Here is a 27,577-nt window from a genome sequence, read left to right on the forward strand (position 1 = left end):
CTCGTGGGCCGCGGGACCGAACCCTGTCTGACCCGGTACCTCGAAACCGAGGGGGATCGACCTCCTCCTCCTCCATGCCCTCTGGCGCCGGTGACGTGCATCGGAAGAAAGACAAGAAGCGTCGTCACCGGTCGCCTTCGGTGCATCCCGATGTCGGAGAGGAGACGACGCCGAAGCGTCATCGTCGTGAGGAGAGGTCTCCGTCGGTTGTGGAGGTACCGACGCGTCGGGGTTCCGGCACCTCGGTGCCGTCTCCTGGCCCCCAGCAGCTTCCGGCACCGACACCCTTACCGGCCCCACCGCCTTTCCCGGCAGCGGGCCTGGACGAGTGCCTCAGAGCCATCCTTCCGGGGATCCTGGAAGGGCTGATGCGCCAGGCTGTGCCGGCGCCGGGGGTGCTTGCGCCCTCGGCGCCGATGACTGTGGCGCCGGCGAGCTCTAGCCCGGCGCCGGGGCTGTCGACACCGCCGCCGCTTGCGGTGCCGGTCTCGACCGCCACGCAGGTGGAGTCCCCGTCGACGTCGATGGAGGGAGCTCCGTCCCCGCCGGCGCGGGAGTCCACCGCTCGACGACACCGAGACCTCGGTGCCTCGACGTCGAGCCGGGCCCGGTACAGGACTCAGCTACATGAGCTAATGTCCGATACCGGGGAAGAGGAGGACCCTAGATATTTCTCCTCAGAGGAGTCTACGGGCCTTCCCTCGGACCCCACGCCTTCACCGGAGAGGAAGCTCTCACCTCCTGAGAGTCTCTCCTTTGCCTCCTTTGTGCGGGATATGTCTATCAGCATTCCCTTCCCCGTGGTCTCTGTGGAAGAGCCGAGGGCCGAGATGCTCGAGGTCCTCGACTATCCATCACCACCTAGAGAGTCCTCCACGGTGCCGCTGCACAATGTCCTGAAGGAGACGCTGCTCCGGAACTGGGTGCGACCATTAACTAACCCCACCATTCCCAAGAAAGCAGAGTCCCAGTACAGGATCCACTCTGACCCAGAGCTCATGCGGCCTCAATTGCCCATGACTCAGCGGTCGTGGATTCTGCTCTCAAGAGGGCACGGAGTTCGAGGGATACCGCCTCGGCGCCCCCGGGGCGGGAGTCTCGCACTCTGGACTCGTTTGGGAGGAAGGCCTACCAATCCTCCATGCTCGTGACCCGCATCCAGTCATACCTGCTCTATATGAGCATCCACATGCGGACCTATGTGCAACAGCTGGCGGACCTGGTCGAGAAGCTCCCGCCGGAGCAGTCCAGGCCTTATCAGGAGGTGGTCAGGCAGCTGAAGGCGTGCAGAAAGTTCCTGTCCAGGGGTATTTTTGACACCTGTGACGTGGCATCTCGTGCTGCGGCCCAAGGTATAGTGATGCGCAGGCTCTCATGGCTGCGTGCCTCTGACCTGGACAACCGCACCCAGCAGAGACTGGCTGACGTCCCTTGCCGGGGGGATAACATTTTCGGTGAGAAGGTCGAGCAGATGGTGGACCAACTGCATCAGCGGGAAACCGCTCTCGACAAGCTCTCCCACCGGGCGCCTTCAGCATCCACCTCCACAGGTGGACGTTTTTCCCGGGCCCGGCAGGCTGCACCCTATTCTTTTGCGAAGCGTAGGTACAACCAGCCGGCCCGAAGGCCTCGTCAGGCACAGGGACAGCCCCAGCGCGCTCGTTCTCGTCAACAGCGTGCGCCTAAGCAGCCCCCTGCGCCTCCACAGCAAAAGCCGGGGACGGGCTTTTGACTGGATCCACGGGAACATAGCCGCCCTACAAGTGTCCGTACCAGACGATCTGCCGGTCGGAGGGAGGTTAAAATTCTTTCACCAAAGGTGGCCTCTCATCACCTCCGACCAGTGGGTTCTCCAAATAGTGCGGTGCGGATACGCCCTGAATTTGGCCTCCCTGCCTCCAAATTGTCCCCCGGGAGCTCAGTCTTTCAGCTCCCATCACAAGCAGGTACTTGCAGAGGAACTCTCCGCCCTTCTCAGCGCCAATGCGGTCGAGCCCGTACCACCCGGGCAGGAAGGGCAGGGATTCTATTCCAGGTACTTCCTTGTGGAAAAGAAAACAGGGGGGATGCGTCCCATCCTAGACCTGAGAGGCCTGAACAAATTCCTGGTCAAAGAAAAGTTCAGGATGCTTTCCTTGGGCACCCTTCTGCCAATGATTCAGAAAAACGATTGGCTATGTTCCCTGGATTTAAAGGACGCATATACTCACATACCGATACTGCCAGCTCACAGACAGTATCTCAGATTCCGCCCGGGGCGCACGGCACTTTCAGTATTGTGTGCTGCCCTTTGGGCTCGCCTCTGCCCCACGAGTGTTTACCAAGTGCCTCGTGGTGGTAGCGGCCTACCTACGCAAGCTGGGAGTGCACGTGTTCCCATATCTCGACGATTGGCTGGTCAAGAACACCTCGGAGGCAGGAGCCCTCCGGTCCATGCAGTGCACTATTCAACTTCTGGAGCTGCTGGGGTTTGTGATAAATTACCCAAAGTCCCATCTCCAGCCAACTCAGTCTCTGGAATTCATAGGAGCGCTGCTGAATTCCCAGACGGCTCAGGCCTACCTTCCCGAAGCGAGGGCCACCAACCTCTTGGCCCTGGCTTCGCAGACCAGAGCGTCTCAGCAGATCACAGCTCGGCAGATGTTGAGACTTCTGGGTCATGTGGCCTCCACAGTTCATGTGACTCCCATGGCTCGTCTTCACATGAGATCTGCTCAATGGACCCTAGCTTCCCAGTGGTTCCAAGCCACCGGGAATCTAGAAGATGTCATCCGCCTCTCCACCAGTTGCCGCACTTCACTGCTCTGGTGGACCATCCGGACCAATTTGACCCTGGGACGTCCATTCCAAATTCCGCAGCCCGTGAAAGTGCTGACGACGGATGCATCTCGCCCGGGGTGGGGAGCACATGTCGATGGGCTTCACACCCAGGGTCTGTGGTCCCTCCAGGAAAAGGATCTGCAGATCAACCTCCTGGAGCTCCGAGCGATCTGGAACGCACTGAAGGCTTTCAGAGATCGGCTGTCCTGCCAAATTATCCAAATTCGGACAGACAATCAGGTCGCAATGTATTACGTCAACAAGCAGGGGGGCACCGGATCTCGCCCCCTGTGCCAGGAGGCCGTCGGGATGTGGCGTTGGGCGTGTCGGTTCGGCATGCTCCTCCAAGCCACGTACCTGGCAGGCGTAAACAACAGTCTGGCCGACAGACTGAGCAGAGTCATGCAACCGCACGAGTGGTCGCTCCATGCCAGAGTGGTACGCAAGATCTTCCGAGCGTGGGGCACCCCCTCGGTGGACCTTTTCGCCTCTCAGACCAACCACAAGCTGCCTCTGTTCTGTTCCAGACTTCAGGCACACGGCAGGCTAGTGTCGGATGCCTTTCTCCTCCATTGGGGGACCGACCTCCTGTATGCTTATCCTCCCATACCTTTGGTGGGGAAGACCTTACTGAAGCTCAAGCAAGACCGCGGCACCATGATTCTGATAGCGCCCTTTTGGCCCCGTCAGATCTGGTTCCCTCTTCTTCTGGAGTTGTCCTCAGAAGAACCGTGGAGATTGGAGTGTTTTCCGACTCTCATTTCGCAGAACGACGGAGCGTTACTGCACCCCAACCTTCAGTCTCTGGCTCTCACGGCCTGGATGTTGAGGGCGTAGACTTCACTGCGTTGGGTCTGTCTGAGGGTGTCTCCCGGGTTTTACTTGCCTCTAGGAAGGATTCCACTAAAAAGAGTTACTTTTTCAAGTGGAGGAGGTTTGTCGTGTGGTGTGAGAGTAAGGCCCTAGAACCTCGTTCTTGCCCTGCACAGAACCTGCTTGAATACCTTCTGCACTTATCAGAGTCTGGCCTCAAGACCAACTCAGTAAGGAATCACCTTAGTGCGATTAGTGCTTACCATTATCGTGTGGAAGGTAAAGCCATCTCTGGAGAGCCTTTAGTCGTTCGATTCATGAGAGGCTTGCTTTTGTCAAAGCCCCCTATCAAGCCTCCTACTGTGTCATGGGATCTCAACGTCGTCCTCACCCAGCTGATGAAACCTCCTTTTGAGCCACTGAATACCTGCCATCTGAAGTACTTGACCTGGAAGGTCATTTTCTTGGTGGCAGTTACTTCAGCTCGTAGGGTCAGTGAGCTTCAAGCCCTAGTAGCTCATGCTCCATATACCAAATTTCATCACAACAGAGTAGTGCTCCGCACCCACCCAAAGTTCCTGCCGAAGGTGGTGTCGGAGTTCCATCTTAACCAGTCAATTGTCTTGCCAACATTCTTCCCCAGGCCGCATACCCGCCCTGCTGAACGTCAGTTGCACACATTGGACTGCAAGAGAGCATTGGCCTTCTACTTGGAGCGGACACAGCCCAACAGACAGTCCGCCCAATTGTTTATTTCTTTCGACCCTAACAGGCTAGGGGTCGCTGTCGGGAAACGCACCATCTCTAATTGGCTAGCAGATTGCATTTCCTTCACTTACGCCCAGGCTGGGCTGACTCTTGAGGGTCATGTCACGGCTCATAGTGTTAGAGCCATGGCAGCGTCAGTGGCCCACTTGAAGTCAGCCACTATTGAAGAGATTTGCAAGGCTGCGACGTGGTCATCTGTCCACACATTCACATCACATTACTGCCTCCAGCAGGATACCCGACGCGACAGTCGGTTCGGGCAGTCGGTGCTGCAGAATCTGTTTGGGGTGTAAATCCAACTCCACCCTCCAGGACCCGAATTTATTCTGGTCAGGCTGCACTCTCAGTTAGTTGTTCTTCGTAGGTCAATTTCTGTTGTTTCCTCGCCGTTGCGAGGTTCCATTGACCTGGGTTCTTGTTTTGAGTGAGCCTGAGAGCTAGGGATACCCCAGTCGTGAGAACAAGCAGCCTGCTTGTCCTCGGAGAAAGGGTATGATACATACCTGTAGCAGGTGTTCTCCGAGGACAGCAGGCTGATTGTTCTCACCTACCCTCCCTCCTCCCCTTTGGAGTTGTGTGTTTCATCTTTTGCTAGTCATTCAACTGGCGGGAGCGGTCGCGCACGGGCGGGAAGACGGCCGCGCATGCGCGGTGGGCGTGCCCTGCGTGCCGACCGTCCCGCGAAGCTTCTTTCCGGTTGGTGGGGGCTGCCGCGGACGTCACCCAGTCGTGAGAACAATCAGCCTGCTGTCCTCGGAGAACACCTGCTACAGGTATGTATCATACCCTATACTGTCACCACAAGGCTGGTGCAAATCCAGCAGTTTTTCACTGGTGGTATATAGATGTCTCTGCCAGATCGCTTTGTATGTCATTGAATTAAAGCACTTGACATGGGTTACGTAGTGAATACTTTTTACATTGGAATGGAGGGAACTTTTCAAAGTCATTTTTTCTGCTCTGGTAATTTTGTCTGCTTTGTTCTGAGGTACTGCTGGAGGCAGACTACACAACAATGCATGTGATTCTGTATGTTTAGAACAATGCCATAATAGAACAAAACAAAACCATCCAGGGCTAAAACTGAGACGTTTTGAGCTAGACCTGTATTATAACGAATAAGGCACAAAAAGGTGCTCTAAATGACCAGATGACCACTGGAGGGTATAAGGGATGACCTCCCCTTACTCCCCCAGTGGTCAATTACCCCCTCCCACCCCCTATGCCAGCCTCAGATGTAATACTCAGGTCCATTAGAGTGGCATGCAGGTCCCTGGAGTAGTGTAATGCTGGTTGCAGTGTACTGCAGACAGGTGGACTTAGGCCCCATACCGCCCCTACCTGTTGTGGTGGAAACCATGAGCCCTCCAAAACTCACTAGAAACCCACTGTACCCACATATAGGTACCCCCTTCACCCATAAGAGCTATTGTAATGCTGTACAGTTGGGGGTAGTGGGTTTGGGGGGGGCTCAACAGACAAGATTAGAGAGCATTGGTGAGATGTGTATCTGGGAGCATTTATTTGAAGTCCACTGCAGTGCCCCATTGCTCTCCTGGGATGTCTCCTCCTATATCCCAGTGGCCTGATTTTGTGCGTTTTTCACTTAGACTTTTTTTTTTTCCAAAACAGACCAAAAAGATAAATCACAGAGCCCAAAAACATTTAGCAAATAGCCATTTTCCAAAAAAAAAAGATAAAACTTTTTTTCTGTTTTGAAAATGGCCATTTTTACTACTCAAGTTTTGGACGTTTTAAGCAACATGTCCAAAGTTGGACTTAGACATCATATTGAAAGTGCCCCTTTTTGTAACCTTGTCTCTTGTGCAGTCTGGTTCGAGTTTTCATCTTTAGTCATAAATTCTTCTAATCTGGGTGGTCTTCTTTGAAGAATCTTGGTACAGTCAGTTATCATGATTTAATTTAATTTAACCTCAATATTATTTCTCCCACAATAGAATTGCTTGCATCCACCTCGTCATCAGTTCTCAAATGGTTTTAAAAATAAAAAATGTAAACTTCCGAATACTTCCACTACACATACAGTTGTCTCCTTTAGTGTTATCTACTTTCATATATTAACTATGTATAAATCTAATACTCATCTTGTAGCAGAGCATTGTCAGACGGGGGACACAGCTTCCAATACGACCATGTTTTGCCACCAAGGACTGTCCCCCATAAAAGCATTTATACACTGCATGAGAAGATGTATACAAACAACCCCCACCAGTGAACCCTTTACAAACCATACATCTTACCACAAGATCTCAATAGTGCCAGCTTAGCTCATGCATACAGATTATTCCTGCCAAGACGTCGATGGCATTTTCTTTATCTACTTTTTTACTACTTCCTGTTCATCTACGTCACTCAGCCCCAGAATTCTGACTGGCTTAAAGTAAAGTAGATAACACTGAGACAACTGTATGTGCAGTGGAAAAAGTATTGGGAAGTTTTATTTTTAAGACCACTTGAGAACCGATGACGAGGTGGGTGCAAGCAATTGTTACCACAGTTTAAAATCACTGGCAAGGTGCACCGCTGAGGTTTTCAGTCTTAGGTTAAATTCTATTGTAGGAGAAATAATATTGAGGTTATCTATTTAGATCTGTCATCTAAAATCTGAGATGCAGTGATATTAGTATTAATTTAATTTAACACATAGTCTTTGCTTTTTCGATCCACTGAAATGAACAGAGTGGATTACATTTACATTTTTAAAGAAATAAAACAGCATAATTAAAAAAAAATAGAATAAAAACAATAATTCTGCTCCTTTGTCATCCCTGCACCACTTCACCTCCCTCTTTTGCTTCAAAACACCAAGTGATGTGCTACATGCCATGATTGGCAATTGAAACTATGCTGTAATACAGTGGTTCCCAAACCTGGTCCTGGAGGCACCCCAGCTAGTCAGGTTTTCAGGATATCTACTATAAGTCGAGGGTGGAGTCTACACTTTGATGCCCCTCCAAACAAGGACATGATTCCTCTCTCTCCGGGGATGCTCGGTCTCGGCCTTCCCATGAGGAATTCTTTGCTGACACTGATGAGGAGCTCTCATGGGCGTCTCTATGCTCATCTCCCATATCCACATACCAGCTCTTCACGAGCTTTCATTTGTGGAACTTGATGTATAGTATGATTGATTTGGCGGATTCTCTCCCATCGAAGCAGGCCGAATGGCTTCGCCAGTTGGCCAAGCAGCAGAAGGCATGTCGTAAGTTCCTGGCCATGGATTCATTTGACACTTTGATGTTGCTTCTAGGATCTCTGCCCAAATTATAGTGATGCGCAGACTCTCATGGCTGCATGTCTCTGACTTGGACCTGGAAGTTCAGCAGAGATTGACCGATGCCATTTGCTGGGGGGGATAACCTTTTTGGAGAGAAGGTGGAGGAGGTCACTGACCTCATTGAGAAACACACTGACATTATTGATACTCTCTCCTTCCAGATGCCTTCTGCACCCTCCTCCTCATTCAAGAGGTTTTTGGGCAAGTTGAAGAGGGGTCCCTATTACTCGCAGAGGCTTAGGTACGGTCGTTCTTCTCGCTCAGCATGCTCATTCTCATCAAAAATGTGTGTCCAAGGCCCAGCCAGTTCCCCAGTCAAAGCAGAGTTTGATTTTTTTGACTGCAGTAGAGCATAGCCGCAGTAAAAATGGCTGTCCTGGACAATCTGCTGGTAAGGGGTAGGCTAAATGTTTTCCAGGAAAGGTGGCCCCTTGTAACCTCTGACCAGTGGGTTCTTCAAATAGTCATTCTTGGTTGCGCCTTGCATTGGCGACAGAGACACCAAATTGTCCACCGAGAGCATCTCATTTCAGCTCTCATCACAAGGAGGTAATTGCAGAGGAATTCTCCTCCCATCTAAAGGCCCATGAGGTCAAGCCAGTTCTACCAGGGCAACAAGGGAAGGAATTCTTTTCCAGGTACTTCATTGTGCCAAAGAAAACAGGGGGGATGCATCCCATCGTAGACCTAAGGGTGCTGCACAAATTCCTGATCAAAGAAAAGTTCAGGATGATTTCCCTGGGCACCCTTCGCCCGATGATTCAAGAACAAGAATGGCAATGCTTACTGGACTTCAAAGATGGTTACATTCATATCACAATACTTTCAGGTTACAGGAAGTATCTTCAATTTTGGCTGAGGACACATCACTTTCAATACCTGGTGTTGCCATTTGGCCTCGCATCGGCTCCCAGAGTGTTCACCAAATGTCTTGCAGTAGTCACAGCGTTGCTACGCAGACTGATTGTGACATTTGTGAGCAATTGACCCAGAGGTGGCAGTGTGAGAATCACTCTACCACCTCTGGTAGACGGAATCCCATAGAGTCAAGAGTATCCCAAAGAACTGGACTGGATTGCAAGTGGAGGTGAACTAAGGTAGCTTTATTGGCAGCAAAAGGAACACAATACAAAAGGCAAACAAACGGCTCAGAAAACAAGAGAGGGGAGAGAACACAAGCAGCCTAGCTGCACATCCTATCACTAGCTAAAGCAAAACATACAGCCAACAATAAAGCACATAGGAGGGCAGTCAGAAAAAGGTTCATTCTGTCAGGACTCTCATGTAAGCCGCGGGACCTCCGCGGCCAGCTTTCTTGGAAGTAGGAGAGGATCAGAACCAAAACAAAAGAAATAAAAACAGTCTCTAGGAGACCCACACCGCGGGTAGGGAACTCGAGCAGACCACTCCGCTTGCAGGAGTAAAAAATGTCACAAAAAAACAAATGGTCACTGAGACGCCCGAGCCGAATGCTCCCAGGGCAAGTAAGGTTTAAGCAAGCGATGCCCAAGCCAAGGATCCCAGGGCAAACAGGTTTAAGTAAAGCAATGCCCGAGCCAAAGCTCCCAGGGCAAGAGGTCAATACAATCTCTGAAGCACCCGAGCCAAATGCTCCCAGGGCAAACAGGTTTAAACAAAGCAATGCCCGAGCCAAAGCTCCCAGGGCAAGAGTTCACACACAGGCACAGTGCAGCAAACAGGAACCAGGAACAGCCCATATGGATCCCTCTACGCTCCGAGCACAGCCACCTCATCCAGGGATACCTCGGGATGTGGCCACAGCCACAGTACCTACAGCACTCCATGTCGTCCCAGCCCACACAGTCCAAAAAGCACAGAGCCTACTCACTGCAACCAGCGACCAAGGACTCACTGCGGACAACTGGAATCTCAGCTGAAGTACAAGAAGCTCTCAGGACTTCAAGGCTTGGAAGCAGGCCACACTGGAACAGAGCTAGAAGGTGAAAGCTGTAGCAATGCTTCAGGCCACAACCTGACAAGAAAACCACAGTTGGAACTAGCAGAGCCTCAGGCAGGCCTGAACTCAATCAGGAGTAATTGCCAGCACACTGAGTGCATGCAGAGGCCAGTTTAAGAAGGGCTCAGTACTGATGACATCACCAGCTTGGCTATCACCATCCTACAGTGACCCTTCCCCAGGTCACTGACTAGAATTGCAGGTAAATCTAATGGGTCTAGATGGAGCGAGGCACTGACGAGCAAGGCATGGACAATGACGACCGTGACACTGGAAGTCCATGTGTTTCCTTATCTGGACGATTGGCTGGTAAGGACCATATCAAGGAATGGTGCTCAGGCATCCATGTGGAGAACTGTTCGGGTGCTTGAGCTACTAGGGTTTGTTTTAAACTACCTCGAGTCCCATCTGCTCCCTGTTCAGCAATTGGAGTTCAGTGGAGCCCTGCTAGATACATCAGGCGCGAGCCTTTTCTCCCTGTGCTGAGGGTGGACACCCTACTCGCTTTTGCCACTCAGGTTTGAGCCATCCGGCAGGTCACAACTTAGTAGATGTTGAGGTTGTTAGGCCACATGGCCTTCACTGTTCATGTTACACCCATGGCATGTCTTCACATGAGAACTTCCCAGTGGACCCTAGATTCTCAGTGGTATTAGATATCATCAAAGTGACACCAGGTTTGGTGGACAATTCGATCCAATTTGACTGTGGGACTTCCATTCCAAATTTCTCAGCTGCAGAGGGTGCTGATGATGGATGCATCCCACCTAGGATGGAGAGCTCACTTGGACGAGCTTCACACTCAATGTGCTCGATCAGCCCAGCAGACGGATCTCCACATTAACCTTCTGGACTCCTTCTGGACTTAGGGGCAACCTGGAACACTCTAAAGGCTTTCAGAGATCGGTTGTTCATCCAAATTGTACTAATTCATCAGGTTACAGTGTATTATACCAACAAGCAGGAGGGTACCAAATCACACTCTCTGTATCACAAATTTGTTCGGATGTGGCACTGGGCTATCCAGCACGGGATAGTTCTCAGGGCCACCTACCCGGCGTACAAATCCAATAGCCTGGCCATCAGATTAAGCAGGGTTGTTCAACCGCAAAAGTGGTCACTCAGCATGGGCGTTGCCCACATGTTCTTCCAAGTGTGGGGCACCTCCCCCCACCCCCCTCGGTGAATCTGTTTGCCACTCTGTACAATCACAAAGTCCCTCAATATTGCTCCAGGCTCATGACAGACTAGCATCAGATGCCTTCCTCCTTCATTGGGGGAATGGACTTCTGTATGCATATCCTCCCATTCATCTTGTGAGGAAGACTTTGCTGAAACTCCAGCAAGACTGGGGACCAATGATCCTGATCGTTCCATTCTGGCCCAGGCAGATATGCTTTCCACTTCTTCTGGAGTTGTTCTCCGAAGATCCTTGGAGATTGGAATGTTTTCTGACCCTCATCACGCAGAATGAGGGGTCTCTTCTACATCTGAACCTCCAGTCTCCGACTCTCTCAGCCTGGATGTTGAGAGCTTAGAATTTGCTTCCTTGCATCTTCTGGAGGGTGTCTCCAAGCCTTGCTGGCTTCCAGGAAAGATTCCACTAAGAGGTGTTACTCTTTCAAATGAAGGAGGTTTGCCATCTGGTGTGAGGGCAAGGCCTTAGATTCTCTTTCTTGCCCTACACAGACCCTGCTTGAATATCTCTTACACATCTCTGAGTCTGATCTTAAGACCAACTCTGTAAGGGTTCACCCCATTGCAATTAGTTACCATTACTGTGTAGAAGGTAAGCCCATCTCTAGACAGCGTTTAGTTGTTCGCTTCATGAGAGGTTTGCTTTTGATAAAGCCCCCTGTCAAGCTTCTTCCTGGGTTATGGGACCTCAACGTCGTTCTCACCCAGCTGATGAAAGGTCCTTTTCAGCCACTTGATTCCTGTCCTCTGAAGTACTTGACCTGAAAGGTCATGTTTTTGGTGGCTGTTACTTCAGCTTGCAGGGTCAGTAAGCTTCAGGCCCTAGTAGCAGATCTATATTATACTAAGTTTTATCACAACAGAGTAGTTTTCCATTTGAACCAGTCGATTGTTCTTCCAACATTCTTTCCCATCCTTCCAAAAGCGCATTGCACACCTGGGACTGCAAGTGAGCATTGGCCTTTTACTTGGAGCGAACTAGGCCCTTAAGGCAGTCCACCCAGCTTTTTTTATTACAACTGGATGGGGGTCGCCATCAGGAATCGTACAATCTCTAATTGGCTGGCAGATTGGATTTCTTTCACATACACCCCTGGGCTGACTCTTGAGTGTCATGTCAAGGTTTGTAATGTCAGAGCCATGGTGGCATCAGTTGCCCACCTGAGATCAGCCTCCATAGAAAAAATTTGTACGGCTGCAATGCAACATGGTCTTCAGTCCACACATTCTCATCTTCCTACTGCCATGAGCAGGATACTGGACGTGACAGACAGTTCTGCAGAATTTGTTTGGGGTCTAAAATCCAACTGCACCCTCTTTGGTCTGTTTTATGCTGTTCCAGGCTGCACTCTCACATAGTATGTATATACATTCATGTTAATTAATATTTTGAACTTGCCATTGTGAGTTCCAATTTTCCTATTTTTGTTTTTTTCTGTGAACCTGGTAGCTAGGGATTTCCACATGTGAGAAGGACATGGCCTCCTTGTCCTTGAAGAAAGTGAAGATACTTACCTGTAGCAGGCCATTCATTCTAACATACCCTCCTTCCTCCCCTTGGAGTTGTTTTCAATGCCATTGTACTGCTGATCCTGCACTCGCGCACGTGCAGTGGGGATGCTAGCACATGCTCTTAAAATCATATGCTCTTTAAAAGCGCTCCACACCGGGTGATGTGGAGGACGTCACTCACATATGAAAAGAATGGCCTGCTTTCTTTGGAGAATAACCGCTACAGGTAAGTATCTTCACTTTCTCTCAAGAGCAACTGTCAGTTCTCAAAATAAAAGCTGTTTGTTTTAGCTGTTTAGCTAAAAGGCTTCAATAAATGGGAGCCCTGTTCTGCCTCCTATTCCTACAGTATTCTACTTAGCAGTTTGTGATCCAGTTGGATGTGAGAGATACAACCACTGTTCAAGATACTATGCCACTGTGATAACAAATGCCAAAGCTCAAGCCAAACTTCTACAGAAATGAGGTTCCATGAGTGAGTATTTTTCATGAGAAAGAGCCCAGCAGGTTCTATCATTAGTTAATTGCCTACTAATGCAGTTAGAAAGCTTGAGTTATTTTTCAAGCTCCTCATTTATCAGAATAAGCTTTAATAATGATTTAAATAAAAACAATTTTGGAGGAGGAAGTGACGTCAGCGCTGGAAGATGGATGCATGAATACCTTGCTCCGTCAAAGCTGTCTGTAAATTGCATATAATCCCGATCCCCCATGGGTTTTAATCCTTCACTGCACCTCGGCTTGTGTGCTGCAATGGCAGCTCAAAAATGACTTGAGAAATACAAGTTTGCGGCGGATTCCTGAGATCGCACGTTGGGTTCTGTGCAGAAGCCAGCTAAGGTTCACGCCAGAGAATTTGGGGTCCGATACGGAGGACCATGTGGAGTTTGCAGAAAGCGATGGGGAACTTACAAAGAATGATGTGGCCAGATGGTTCAAGGCTCTGAAAGCGGAAATGTCCGAGGTCAGGAAGACCATTGAAGCAGCAGTGTCAGACCTATGGAGAGAGGTACATGAGATCGGGAATCAAGTGGAACAGGTCAAGGAGAAACTCGAGGGCGCGGAGGGAGAGTTACAAAAGTTGCATTGTGAGCTCCAGAAAGAGAAACAAGAATGGGTAACTGTTTAAGTCACTCTTGAGGACCTAGAAAACCAGTCCCGGTGCTGTAATTTGCATTTTAAAGGATTCCCAGTTGGACCGATTTAAAAACTGTGCCCACGTGGTCCAGGGGATAAGTACTTTTATTTTGACTCCAGTAAATGGGGAAGTGGGGGCTGAGACTGTGGCCACCATTAAGTTGGATAGGGCCCATAGAAGCTTGGAGCCCCAACGTGAAGATCTCCCAAGGGATGTAATTGCCTTCTTTCATGATTTTTCAGTGAAGGAAGCAGTGTGGAAGAGGGCAAGGTCGTTTGGGAAGCTATAGTGTGATAATTGTAAGATCATGGTGTTCCAGGATTTGGCCAAGGAAATATTTACTAAATATTTACAATAGTCTGGACTTCGTTATCGCTGGCTCTACCCGTTTGGGCTGTTACTGACTGTGGCGGGTCAATCCTGCAGAGTACAAACTATTGTAGAAGCCTGGAAAGCTCTATCAGATTTGGGATGCAAGGATCTCCCAGCTTGTGTGTCACCAGGGACATCAGCTCCGGAGAAACAAAGACAGAAATCCACATGGCAGATAGCCCGCCCTAGTTGGGGACTCTCAACACATCTGTGTTCCACTATAAGTGCAACCACCTTGAGATTTTTGACTGTTTTTGGGTCTGCAGATTGCTGTAATTGTCATGGTATTGTCTGAGAGGACTTTCAAAGGTGGCCTTTGATAGACATATGGAATGAATCCATGTGTGGCTGCAGTGTGTTTAAGTATGGTTGGGGATATTGTTATACATGTGAATGTGAAAATTGGATTAAGAATGGTGGGGAGGATGATATGTGGAATATGAAAGGGGTGGAGTGGGGGGTCATGGTACTTTTGTTTTGGGTGTCCACTGTGGCAGTGACGCTGTTCCTCAGGGCTCTCACTGGCAAGTGGGGGTGATGGTTAGCCGGCATGAGGGATGAGGAGGGTAGGGTTGGGAGGGATTACGGTCAGGCGGGGATTTGGGTGGGATTATGGAATGTTAATGGGTTAAATTCTTCAGGAAAGCGTAGTATTTTTCATCAAGATTTGCAATGCCTTAAGTGGGAGCTTTTGCTCCAGGAGACATATATTCGCAAACTGGATGCCTACCTACTTCACCATAGAGCCTACGGTGATTGTTATGTTCACTCTGATCCCCGAGGGGGTAAGGTGGGGGGACTAGTTATTTATATCCACAAGGGGGTTCCCTTTATCAAAGAAGCAATATGTAGGGATGATATAGGCAGATGTTTTGCTGTTAGGGGGCACCTCTCTGGGCAGCAGGTTACTTTCACAAATCTTAATGCACCGAACACCGGACAGGGAGGCTTCTTTGACACCATACAGGATGCATTAATACAGTTTGCACAAGGGGTTATAGTGCTAGGGGTTGATTTTAACTTCTCCTTTCAGATTTGGATCACTCTAAGGGAAGCAGTGGTTCTAGCTTGGCCCACTGCAAGAAATTACAGTACTTGACAAATAGTTTGGATTTACTTGATGTTTGGAGACTACAGCACCTGAGACAAAGATCCTTCTCCTTTTATTCTTATGCGCAGTCAACATATTCCTGAATAGATATGAAATGCTGCAGCCGCCAGTTATGGGGCAGGGTTTGTGATTCTAACATAGAAAGCATATCTGTTTCTGACCATTCTCCTGTGGGGGTGGTTTTGCAGGACCTGGAGGAAGAGAGATGCCAGGTCCTGCAGGTGGGTGATAATATCTGTCACACGTTGAAAGCTTTGTGGGCGGCACAACAGAGAGGAGACCTGCAGGCATATTTTCAAAGCACTTAGCCTCCCAAAGTTCCATAGAAACCTATGGAACTTAGCCTCCCAAAGTGCTTTGAAAATATGCCTACTGGTGTCCTTTCTCGGCACTAAAAAAACACTGAAAAAGCATTTGATAGGGTTGAATGGTCCTATCTGTGGCAAGTGTTGAGACATATGGGGTTTGGTCAGGGTTTTTTAGGATGGTTAACGTGTCTGTATGAGACTCCTGTAGTGAGGCTTAAGATTAATGGGGGATATTCCTCTGTCTTTCCAATTGAGTGGGGCATGAGACAAGGGTGCCCACTTTCTCCCTTGTTGTTTGCTCTGTTTATAGAACCTCTGGCACAAAGAATCCCCGATATTAAGGGAGTACAAGTGGGTGAGGTGGAACATAAATTAGCACTGTTTGCTGATGATATCTTGTTTTATGTGTGGGCACCTAGACTTACTTTACTAGTGCTCTTACATAAACTAAATGTGTTCGGTAAATTGTTGGGTTTTAAGATAAACTATGATAAATCTGACATGTTGGGCATTACTACTATGCAGCAGCAGAGTGAGGCCTTTCCCTTTCGGTGCGCCCAGCTTGGTTTTAAATATCTAGGCATCCAGATTCCTTATGATATTTTACAGTTGTTCTCTTTGAATTATATTCCTTTATTTAAGCAAATACGTAGGGATGTGTCTCGATGGAATGGTAGATGGTTATCTTGGTGGGGTCAGATTGTGGCCATCAAGATGAGTGTCCTGCCTCGATTGTTCTTATTCCAGAATTTACCACTGTTGGTGCCTAAGATGGACTTCTTGAGGCTTCAGGCGGAGCTTTCCGGGTTTTTATGGGGAGGCCATCCGTCCCGGTTGAACAGAAAACTGAGGTGGAATGCTGTTGAGAGTCGGGGACATTCTTTCTGTACTCTTATTCCCCGCAATTTTAAAACATTTAAACCTTGATTTACAGGTATAAAATGTTAAACCCGAACGTTCTCTTGCTATTGTTCTGTTGCCCTATCAATATCTGTTGTTCTTCCATTGTTGTGTCGTTTTTGTCGATTGTTCTTTTCCCCTTAACTATACTTGGACTTTGTTCTAACTCAACTCCTCACATTGTAACCATAATCGTGTTGTAACAAATTGTACTTCCATCAACACACTGTATTGTAAGCCACACTGAGCCCGCAAATAGGTGGGAAAATGTGGGATACAAATGCAATAAATAAATAAAAATATATAGTGGTATTACTGGGCATTGCAGCTGAAGCTCATTTCAGTCTTGAGCCAAGATCCAATACCAGTTGTTACTGCTATGGAACAAACATCAGTGCAGATCTATAATCTGGGAGCATTTCTGTGGGCCTCTCTCTCTTCCAGGGCCTGTGGTTGATTATCTTTCAATCCATTTGTCCACCATTTATTACTAATATGGAGCTTTCTTAAACCTAAGCAGCAGGGCTCCAGGGGTCCATCTTCCTTTGCCTATGTTGGTTCTGACCCGGGGTTCCTGGTGGGCTTTGGGAAAATGGTTATTGTATGATGGGCTGCCCATGGATTGGTTCATTTTAGGGATTTCCTGGATGTGGATGAATTACACTGATTTGAAGAGCTTAAGGAAAGTTATGATTTATTAGTTCAGATGTTTTTACATACCTGCAAGTTAAGCATTATATCACCCAGCAAGGATGGCTAAGAGTTGATCCAGATGACAGTGAGCGTCTTGAAAATGTATGGGGGTCACTGGGGAAACTCAGGGGTACCATAATCCTGGAGAAGGACCGCGATGGACTGCAAAAAGTACAAATGAGATTGAAGTGGATAGAGCACCGTTCACGGAAGAGAGTGTATGAACAACTTGAAAAGCTAAAGGTGGACAAAGCCATGGGACCGGATGGGATCCACCCTAGGATATTGAGGGAGCTCAGAGAGGTTCTGGCGGGTCCTCTTAAAGATTTGTTTAATAAATCCTTGGAGACGGGAGAGGTTCCGAGGGATTGGAGATCGGTGGATGTGGTCCCTCTTCACAAAAGTGGTGATAGGGAAGAAGCTGAAAACTACAGGCCGGTAAGCCTCACTTCGGTTATTGGGAAAGTAATGGAAGCAATGCTGAAGGAAAGGATAGTGAATTTCCTGGAAGCCAATAAGTTGCAAGATCCGAGACAACATGGATTTACCAAAGGGAAATCGAGCCAAACGAACCTCATTGAGTTCTTTGATTGGGTGACAGGAGAATTGAATCAGGGACGAGCTATGGACGTAATCTACTTAGATTTCAGCAAAGCTTTTGACACGGTTCCCCACAGGAGGCTCTTAAATAAACTGGATGGGCTGAAGATAAGACCCGAAGTGGTGAACTGGATTAGGAACTGGTTGACGGACAGACGCCAGAGGGTGGTGGTGAATGGAATTCGCTCAGAGGAGCGAAAGGTAAGTAGTGGAGTGCCTCAAGGATCGGTGCTGGGGCCGATTCTGTTCAATATATTTGTGAGTGACATTGCCGAAGGGTTAGAAGGTAAAGTTTGCCTATTTGCTGATGATACTAACATCTGTAACACAGTGGACACCCCGGAGGGAGTGGAAAACATGAAAAAGGACCTACGGAAGCTAGAAGAATGGTCTAAGGTTTGGCAATTAAAATTCAATGCGAAGAAATGCAAAGTGATGCACTTAGGAAGTAGAAATCCACGGGAGACGTATGTGTTAGGTGGGATCTTGGGGTGATAGTATCTGAGTATTTGAAGGCGACGAAACAGTGTGACAAGGCGGTGGCTGTAGCTAGAAGGTTGTTAGGCTATATAAAGAGAGGTGTGACCAGCAGAAGAAAGGGGGTGTTGATGCCCCTGTATAAGTCGTTGATGAGGCCCCACCTGGAGTATTGTGTTCAGTTTTAGAGGCCGTATCTTGTTAAGGATGTAAAAAGAATTGAAGCGGTGCAAAGAAAAGCTACGAGAATGGTATGGGATTTGCGTCACAAGACGTATGAGGAGAGACTTGCTGAACTAAACATGTATACTCTGGAGGAAAGGAGAAACAGGGGTGATATGATACAGACGTTCAAATATTTGAAAGGTATTAATCCGCAAACGAACCTTTTCCGGAGATGGGAAGGTGGTAGAACGAGAGGACATGAAATGAGATTGAAGGGGGGGCAGACTCAAGAAAAATGTCAGGAAGTATTTTTTCACGGAGAGAGTAGTGGATGCTTGGAATGCCCTCCCGCGGGAGGTGGTGGAAATGAAAACGGTAACGGAATTCAAACATGCGTGGGATAAGCATAAAGGAATCCTGTGCCGAAGGAATGGATCCTCAGGAGCTTAGTCAAGATCGGGAGGCGGGGCTGGTGGTTGGGAGGCGGGGATAGGGCTGGGCAGACTTATACGGTCTGTGCCAGAGCCGGTGGTGGGAAGCGGGACTGGTGGTTGGGAGGCGGGGATAGTGCTGGACAGACTTGTACGGTCTGTGCCAGAGCCGGTGGTTGGGAGGCAGGGCTGGTGGTGGGGAGGTGAGGATAGTGCTGGGCAGACTTATATGGTCTGTGCCTGTGCCAGAGCCGGTGGTTGGGAGGTGGGGCTGGTGGTTGGGAGGCGGGGATAGTGCGGGGCAGACTTATACGGTCTGTGCCCTGAAGAGCACAGGTACAAATCAAAGTAGGGTATACACAAAAAGCAGCAAATATGAGTTATCTTGTTAGGCAGACTGGATGGACCATGCAGGTCTTTTTCTGCCGTCATCTACTATGTTAGTATGTTACTATTTGCCCCTTCATTAGGGGCACAAGTTTCTGCAAGCATACTGACATGCAGCACTGGGAGTGGGATTTAGATCCTGAGCTTACTACGAGCGAGTGGAAGGCAATAGACCTTGAAGTGAAAAAAGCTTCATTGTGTGTACTTCTGAAGGAAAATGCTTATAAAGTATTAACATGTTGGTATTACACTCCAGATAAGCTTCACACAATGTTTCCCACAGTTGAAGATAATTGCTGGAGTTGTGGAATGAGTGGGGGTACCTCTTTTTTCATATATGGTGGTCCTGTGAACAGATAGAAGAGTAGAATTTCTACATTTGTGTGGTGTATTTTTCCTCGTGATGTCTGTTGGGTGTGGGAAATCGGCGTGGTCCAAAGTGGCAACTTCGCCTTAAACGTATGGGTTTAGCAGCTGCTAAAAGTATCATTGCAGCTCACTGGAAACAGACTAATGGTCCTACAGTGTTCAACTGGATTTTAAAGCTTTCTGTTATTGGTGAAATGGACAAACTCACAGACCGTAAACTTGGATGCTATGATCCTACATCAGATCTATGGATCCACTTTGAACGTTTAGTTAAGACTTCCTAAGAGTTAAGAATAGGGCCAGGGGTGGGGGGGCTAAACTGGGAAATTGGGGGGGGGGGGGGGTATCAGTGATATAGGAGGGTTATTCCTTATATGTATTTGATGGCTTTTTCATTACTAGATGTTACTTTTGAAAGCAATGTTAATAACAAAAATTCTTTTTCACTAAAAATCTGTTGCAAAAAACAAAAAACAACAACAACAAAAAACCCAGCAATCTTGAAAAGGGAATGCAGTGTGAAATGGACATTCCCTAGAACGGGGTGGGAATCCATGGTCCTCAAGGGCCACAATCCAGTCAGGTTTTCAAGGTTTCCACAATGACTATGCCTGAGAATGATTTGCATGTACCGCTTTCATTGTATACAAATTGATCTCATGCATATTCATTGTGGAGATCTTGAAAACCCAACTGGGTTGTGGTCCTTGAGGACCATGGTTGCCCACCCCTGTCTTAGAAGAAAGGGAGAGTATTGTGAGTCGAGAGGTGCCTTAATAACCTTTATCATAGCATTAAACGCAAAGAATGAAACTTTTACAAATAACGACCTGAGAGCTTTTTGTACTAAAAGGTTTATTCCATCTTGAGGGACAGTGGTCAAATAAATTTACCTGGCTCAGTTGTCTGAAAATTGGCCTTATTCTGTCTAAAAGTAAGCTTGAGGTTCCATGACATGTGTATTTTTAAAATTAAAGGTAAGCATTCCTGGAATCATGTTTGTGTACAGCTGAAGCACACAAAGATTGGCTTTTCAGACCTTTTTTTTCCTGTTTTCTAACAATTTAAGTTATCTTCAGAAAAAGCACCTGCAAAGTCTACAGGTCTTTTATATCAGTGTTTCCTAAGTCGGTTCTGGAGTAGCCCCTTGTCAAGTTTTCAGGATATCCATAATGAATATGCATGAGATTTATTTGCTTACTTCCTCTATTACTGCTACTACTACTACTACTATTTAGCATTTATATAGTGCTACAAAGCGTACGCAGCGCTGCACAAACATAGAAGAGAGACAGTCCTTGTTTGCAAATCTCATTCATATTCATTGTGGATATCCTGAAAACCTGACTTGCAAGGGGATACTTCAGGACTGACCAAACACTGCTTCATACCAGTGGACAGTTTTCAAAGGGAATCTTTGAACATATTTTCCCTTCAAAAACAAAGTATACACTGACTTTACACTTAGGCAGGTTATTTAAAAATGGTCCCCTTAATGTTATGGAAGAATTAATGTTATGGAAGAAATGCTTAGTATATTGACCCTTAAATCTGTCAGTATTATGCTTTGTTCTGTATAACTATCTGGATGCTTCTTGGTTAGATATGAGCCACTGAATGTAAACTCCAATGTAAAATGAAATATCTAGATGGAGGAGTAGCCTAATAGATAGTGCAGTGGCCTGAGAACCAGGGGAACTGGATTCCATTCCCACTGGAGCTCCATGTGGCTCTGGGCAAGTCACTTAACCTTTCACTATCCCAGGTACAAAATAAGTATCTGCATATAATGTATAAACCGCTTTGATTATAACTATAGAAAGGTGGTATATCTCATTGCAACCCCTTTCCCTTTCCCCTTGTAAAAAATTTTTAAATGGTGACATTGCTTCTAATTACATAAACAGAAAATCATTCTCTTGGAAACTGAGTACATGGAGGAAACATGCTTTTTCTTGTTCTTATTATTTAGAAAGAAGGAAAGCAAGCAAAGAGGAAGAAATTGTAATGAAGAATTCCGCAGATGAGCAGAAAGCTTTTTTAAGCAATAATGAGCAAAAAGATGATGATACAGTCCACTCTGCCATGCTTAACAATGACCAGAGCTCTCCTAGAAAAGCACGAGGTATTAATTCTTTTTTTTTTCTAATAAGATGGAAGTTTTTTTTTAAAGAATTGATAAGTTGTCTGTTAAGAGATCATCTATGTTATGTTTATCCCATACCTGTTTGAATTCTATCATCATTTTCCCCATCTCTGGCATCCACCACCCTTTCAGGTACATCTTCTGATGTACCTGAGTCTCACCTCAATACAGCTTGTTTCATACCATGTTCCTAGCTCAGCAGCTCCCTTTCTTTTAGAAATGATTCATTTCTTGTGCATTAATACCGTTCAAATATTTAAGCATCTGTATATCTTTCTGGTCTCTCCTCTCCTGTAGAGTATATATATATAGATCTTCAAGTTTCATCTCATATCTTTTTGGTGCAGACCCAAAACAAGTTTGGTTATTTTTCTCTGTACTACCTCTATATCTGCTTCCAGAAATATTACTCCTGAGGGAATTCTGTGCAAAAGTTTTGAAAATTCTGCAAAATTCTGCACTGTTTGTAGCATTTTTGCACAGAATTGTCTCATCCTAAGCAGGGGCGTAGCTACGGGTGGGCCTGGCTGGGCCCAGGCCCACCCAATTTCAGCCCAGTGCCAGCGCCAGCCCCAGCTCCCATTGCCGGCCACTGCTGCTTTTCCTGTTGAACAGCAGGGCCGGCGCTACAAAAAGAAGAAGCGCTAACGCTAAGGACAAAAAATGTTAAAAAAAAAAAAAACCCGGCACCGGCAGGCACTGTCTAGGCAGCCTTGAGGCATTGGCTACTGGCTCGCAGGCTCCTCCCATCTCCTACGTCACTGCCCCAGCGTCGCTCCAGGGGCAGTGACGTAGGAGACGGGAGGAGCCTGCGAGCCAGCAGCCAATGCCTCAAGGCTGCCTAGACAGTGCCTGCCGGTGCCGGGTTTTTTTTTTTTTTAACATTTTTTGTCCTTAGCGTTAGCGCTTCTTCTTTTTGTAGCGCCGGCCCTGCTGCTCAACAGGAAAAGCAGCAGTGACCGGCAATGGGAGCTGGGGCTGGCGCTGGCCTGCAGGGCGGGCCTCGAGGAAAAGAGGGAAAACATGGAAGGATGGGGAGAAAGAGGGAAAACAGATGGAAGGATGGGGAGAAAAGAGGGAAAACAGATGGAAGGGTGAAAGAGAAAGAGGGAAAACAGATGGAAGGATGGGGAGAAAAGAGGGAAAACAGATGGAAGGGTGGAAGAGAAAGAGGGAAAACATGGAAGGATGGGGAGAAAGAGGGAAAACATGGAAGGATGGGGAGAAAGAAGGAAAACAGATGGAAGGAAGGGGAGAAAGAGGGAAAACAGATGGAAGGAAGGGGAGAAAGAGGGAATACAGATGGAAGGAAGGGGAGAAAGAGGGAAAACATGGAAGGATGGGGAGAAAGAGGGAAAACAGATGGAAGGATGGGGAGAAAAGAGGGAAAACAGATGGAAGGATGGCAGAGAATGAGGGAAAACATGGAAGGATGGGGAGAAAGAGGGAAACAGATGGAAGGATGGGGAGAAAAGAGGGAAAACAGATGGAAAGATGGGGAGAAAAGAGGGAAAACAGATGGAAGGATGGCAGAGAATGAGGGAAAACATGGAAGGATGGCAGAGAATGAGGGAAAACATGGAAGGATGGGGAGAAAAGAGGGAAAACATGGAAGGATGGGGAGAAAAGAGGGAAAGCATGGAAGGATGGCAGAGAAAGAGGGAAAACAGGTGAAAGGATGGGGAGAGAAAGAGGGAAAATGGATGGATGGGGAGAGAGACTCTGGATGGAAGGATGGGGAGAGAAAGAGGGGAGATGGATGAAAGGATGCAGAGCGAAAGGGGAGAGACTGGAAGGATGTGGAGAGAGAAGAGATACTGAACAGAAAAGGGTACAGAGATACAGAGACACTGGTTAGAAAGAGGGAGAGAGAGACATTAGATGGAAGGATCAGGAGAGAGGGTAGCTGGATGGAAGGATGGGGAGAGAAAGAGGGAAGACGCTGGATGGAAGGGTAGGGAGAAAGAGGTAACACTAGACGGAAGGATGCAGAAAGAAAGCGGGGAGACTACTGGAAGGATGGGGAGAGAGAGGAGAGACTGGAAGGATGGGGAGAGAAAGAGGAGAGCTGCTGGATGGAAAAGGGGAGTAGTGAAAGACTGGAAAATAAGAGGAAGGGGCATGGGGAGAACAAGGGTGAGAAAAAGATGAAAAGCCATAAGTAGATGAAGGAAATTAAAGAATGGATAGTAAGAATGAATTAAATCAGGACAGAGAGAGAGAGAGAGAGAGGCAGAAAAATATTGAAGAAAGCAAAGAAAAAGGAGAGAAAAATGACAAATGGCCAGGAAAACCTGGCAGAAGAGTTAAACGAATACGAAGGAAAGCAGAATCTAGAGACTGCGAGCGACACAATGAGAAAAAGTAAATGGCCATACAAGAAAGGTAAAGAAAATAATTTTATTTTTAATTTAGGATAAAGTAATATGGTACCTGTGTTAATGAAGTTTCAGAGACCAATACTTCCTTCCTTAGGTCAGGCGAGGATACCGTAACAGCATTATACTGATCTGAGGCAGGAGGTTTTGGCCTCTGAAAGCTCACTGAAAAGGGTGTTAGGCTATTAAATAAATTTTCTGAAATCTGATGCACTGAAAAGCAGCACTTTACCCTGTGTGACAAATGCATCTGATTAGTGTGACTAAATGTTGCTGGGGGAGGGGGGTAGAGAGAAAATTTTGTGCCCACCCACTTTGGGTTCAGGCCCATCCAAAATTGGCAGTCTGGCTACGCCACTGATCCTAAGGCCTGAAATTTCTTCCTAATTCCCTCTTCAAGCTCCAGCCTCCCCCACCCTCTCCAATGGCACACTTACCTTTGTCTACTCTCTCTCCTTCCCTCCCAATGGCATACTCACCTTTGTCTGCTCCCCCTCCTGCCCCTCCCACCCTCCCAATGGCATACTCACCTTTGTCTGCTCCCCCTCCTGCCCCTCTCACCCTCCCAATGGCACACTCACCTTTTTCTGCTCTCCCTCCTGCCCTCCCAGTGGCATACTCGCCTTTCTCTGCTCTCCCTCCCAGTGGCATACTCGCCTTTGTCTGCTCCCTCTCCCTCCCGCCCGTCCAATGGCACATTCGCCTTTGTCTGCTCCCTCTCCCTCCCGCCCGTCCAATGGCACATTCGCCTTTGCCTGCTCCCCCTCCCGCCTGCCCAATGGTACATTCGCCTTTGCCTGCTCCCCCTCCCACCTGCCCAATGGCACATTCACCTCTGTCTGCTCTCTCTCCCACCCTCCCAATGGCAGTCTTACCTTTGTCTGCTCTCCCTCCTGCCCTCCCAGTGGCATTCTAGCCTTTGTCTGCTCCCCCTCCTGCCCTCCCAATGGCACACTCGCCTTTGTCAACTCCTCCTCCTGCCCGTCCAATGGCACACTCACCTTTGCCTGCTCCCCCTCCCGCCCGCCCAATGGCACATTCGCCTTTGCCTGCTCCCCCTCCCGCCCGCCCAATGGCACCTTCGCCTTTGCCTGCTCCCCCTCCCGTCCACCCAGTGGCACATTCACCTTTTCTGGCCCCTTTCCATCCTCCCCAATGGCACATTGTGCCCCCCCACCACCACCTCATTGTATTCCTGGAGCTTGCTCACTCCCTCCCCTGCAGATATCGTGTAGCAGAAGGAGGAGGAAGTGAACCGCTGCACATCGGGTCACTTCCTCTTCCTCTGCAGGCTTACTGCTTATGTGAACCGCGGGACCCCTGTAGTTCACATAAAGAGTCTGATCTAAGCTGGCAGAGGTGCAAATTCTGCGCTATGTAGTTGCGCAGAATTCTGCCAAAGTATGCACCTCCGGTTGTGCAGTAGCCCCTCTGGAACCAGTACTATTACTGCGACCACCCCCACCATTTTGTCCTCCTCTGTTCCTAAAGTGAGAGCATGCTCAAAACCTGCCAACAGACACCTCCTTAGTAAGGACTTTGAGTATCACCTTTTCTGTTGAATGCCCTATAATTAGCCACAAGGGTTTGGTTAGTAATTGGTCAGGTTGATGGGCTTATACAGTGTTAAACATGTTTTATCGCAAAGAGCCTAATCTTTCTACCTAAGTGATAAGAAATAGATGTGATTGATTTGGAGACTAATAATGCAAACAAAAATCATGCCCACGGTATAAGTGCAGAAGAGCAAAAATCCAAGTAGCAACAATAGGGGTGGCACTATTCTGAAGCACAGGGATAGAAGGTCCTGTGCCATGGGGAGAGTGAGGATGAAAAGAAGAATGGAAAAGCAGCAGGCTTATAGGGGGAGGGGAGAGAGACAGAGGCACAATAGAGAAAGAGAGGAATATGTTAGAGGCAGAAAACACATGGAGAGGTGTTAGTAGGGGCTGAGAAATGTAATGGGAGAAAAGAAACATAAGACTAGCCATTCTGGGTCATACCAATGATGTCCTGCTTCCAACAGTGGCCAGTCGAGGTCGCAAGTACAGTGGCTTCCCCGTGGGGTCTGTCTCAATATCAGACTGTAGACTTTTCCTCCAGGAACTTGTCCTAATTTTTTTTAAAGCAGATATGCTAACCGCTGTTACCACATCCTCCAGCAGTGAGTTCCAGAGCTTAACTATTGTTTGAGTGAAAAAGTATTTCCTCCTATTTATTTTTAAAACATTTCCATATAAATGATTCACTTTTACCCATTCTACACCGCTCAGGATTTTGTAGACCTTAGTCATATGTGGACCCTCAGCCATTTCTTTTCCAAGCTGAAGAATCCTAACCTCTTTAACCTTTCCTCATATGGGAGGAGATCCATCTCCTTTGTCATTTTGGTCACTTTTCTTTGAACCTTTTCTAATTCTACTATATCATTTTTGAGATAATGCAACCAGAATTGAATGCAATATTCAAGGTGAGGTCGCACCATGGAGCATTACAGAGGCATTATCATATTCTTTGTCTTATTCACCGTCCCTTTTCTAATAATTCCTAGCTTTTTGCTTTTTGCTTTTTGCCTTTTTTTGGCCATCGCCGCACACTGGGCAGAATATTTCAGTATATTGTCTACAATGACACCTAGATCTTTTTCTTGGGTACTGATTCCTAAGGTGGACCCTAGCATCAAGTAACTTTGATTTGGATTATATTTCCCAATGTGCATCACTTTGTATTTGTCCACATTAAATTTCATGTGCCATTTGGATGCCCAGTTTTCCAGTTTCCTAAGGTCTTCCTGAAAGTTTTCACAGTCTGCATTGTGTTTTGACAACTTTGAATAGTTTTGTGTCATGTGCAAATTTAATCACCTCTCTCATCGTTCCAATTTCCTGGTCATTTATAAATATGTTAAATATCACCAGTCCCAATACAGATCCCTGTGACACTCCACTATTCACCCTCCTCCATTGAGAAAAATGGCCATTTAACCCTACCCTCTGTTTTCTGTCCAAAAACCAATTCCTAGTCCACAAAAGGACATTACCTCCTATCTTATAACTTTTTAATTTTCTCGGTAGCCTCTCATGAGGAACTTTGTCAAAAGCTTTCTGAAAATCTAGATATACTACATTAACTGGCTCATCTTTATCAACATGTATATTCACTCCTTCAAAGAAATGAAGTAAAATTGGTAAGGCAAAGGCTTCCTTGTCTGAACCCATGCTGACTGTGTCCCATTAAACCATTTTGTCTATGTATTCAGTAATTTTATTTTTTATAATAGTTTCCACTATTTTTCCTGGCACTGAAGTCAGGCTTATCGGTGTGTAATTTCCCGGATCACCCAGAACCGTTTTTAAAAATCAGCGTTACATTGGCCACCCTCCAATATTCAGGTACTACAGACAGGTTACATATCACTAACAGCAGATCAGCAATGTCATGATTGAGTTCTTTCAGTACTCTGGGGTGTATACCATCTAGTCTAGGTGATTTATCACTCTTTAATTTGTTGATTTGGTTCAGTATGTCTTCCAGGTTCACCAAGATTTCTTTCTGTCTCTGCATGTCACCCTTGAAAAACATTTCTGGTACAGGTAGATCTCTTACATTTTCTTCTGTAAACACCGAAGCAAAGTATTCATTCAAACTCTCCACTATGGCTTCGTCCTCCCTGAGTGCCCCTTTTGCTCCTTCATGATCCAACAGTCCCAAGGATT

The 27,577-nt window shown here is 47.3% G+C and overlaps 1 protein-coding gene across 2 annotated transcripts in view; it reads left to right on the forward strand.

Moving 5' to 3' along the window:
* The window catches only part of CD58 (CD58 molecule), a 246,053-nt gene that overhangs the window by 175,788 nt on the left and 42,688 nt on the right, over positions 1–27,577 (forward strand). For both annotated transcript variants that reach the window (XM_030203880.1, XM_030203881.1), the window contains exon 7: positions 21,310–21,462. In XM_030203880.1, coding sequence (XP_030059740.1) covers positions 21,310–21,462 — 153 coding nt within the window. The remainder of the gene's footprint in view (positions 1–21,309; positions 21,463–27,577) is intronic.

The sequence above is a fragment of the Microcaecilia unicolor genome, chromosome 5 (genome assembly GCF_901765095.1).
Source record: "Microcaecilia unicolor chromosome 5, aMicUni1.1, whole genome shotgun sequence".
Lineage (NCBI taxonomy): Eukaryota > Metazoa > Chordata > Amphibia > Gymnophiona > Siphonopidae > Microcaecilia > Microcaecilia unicolor.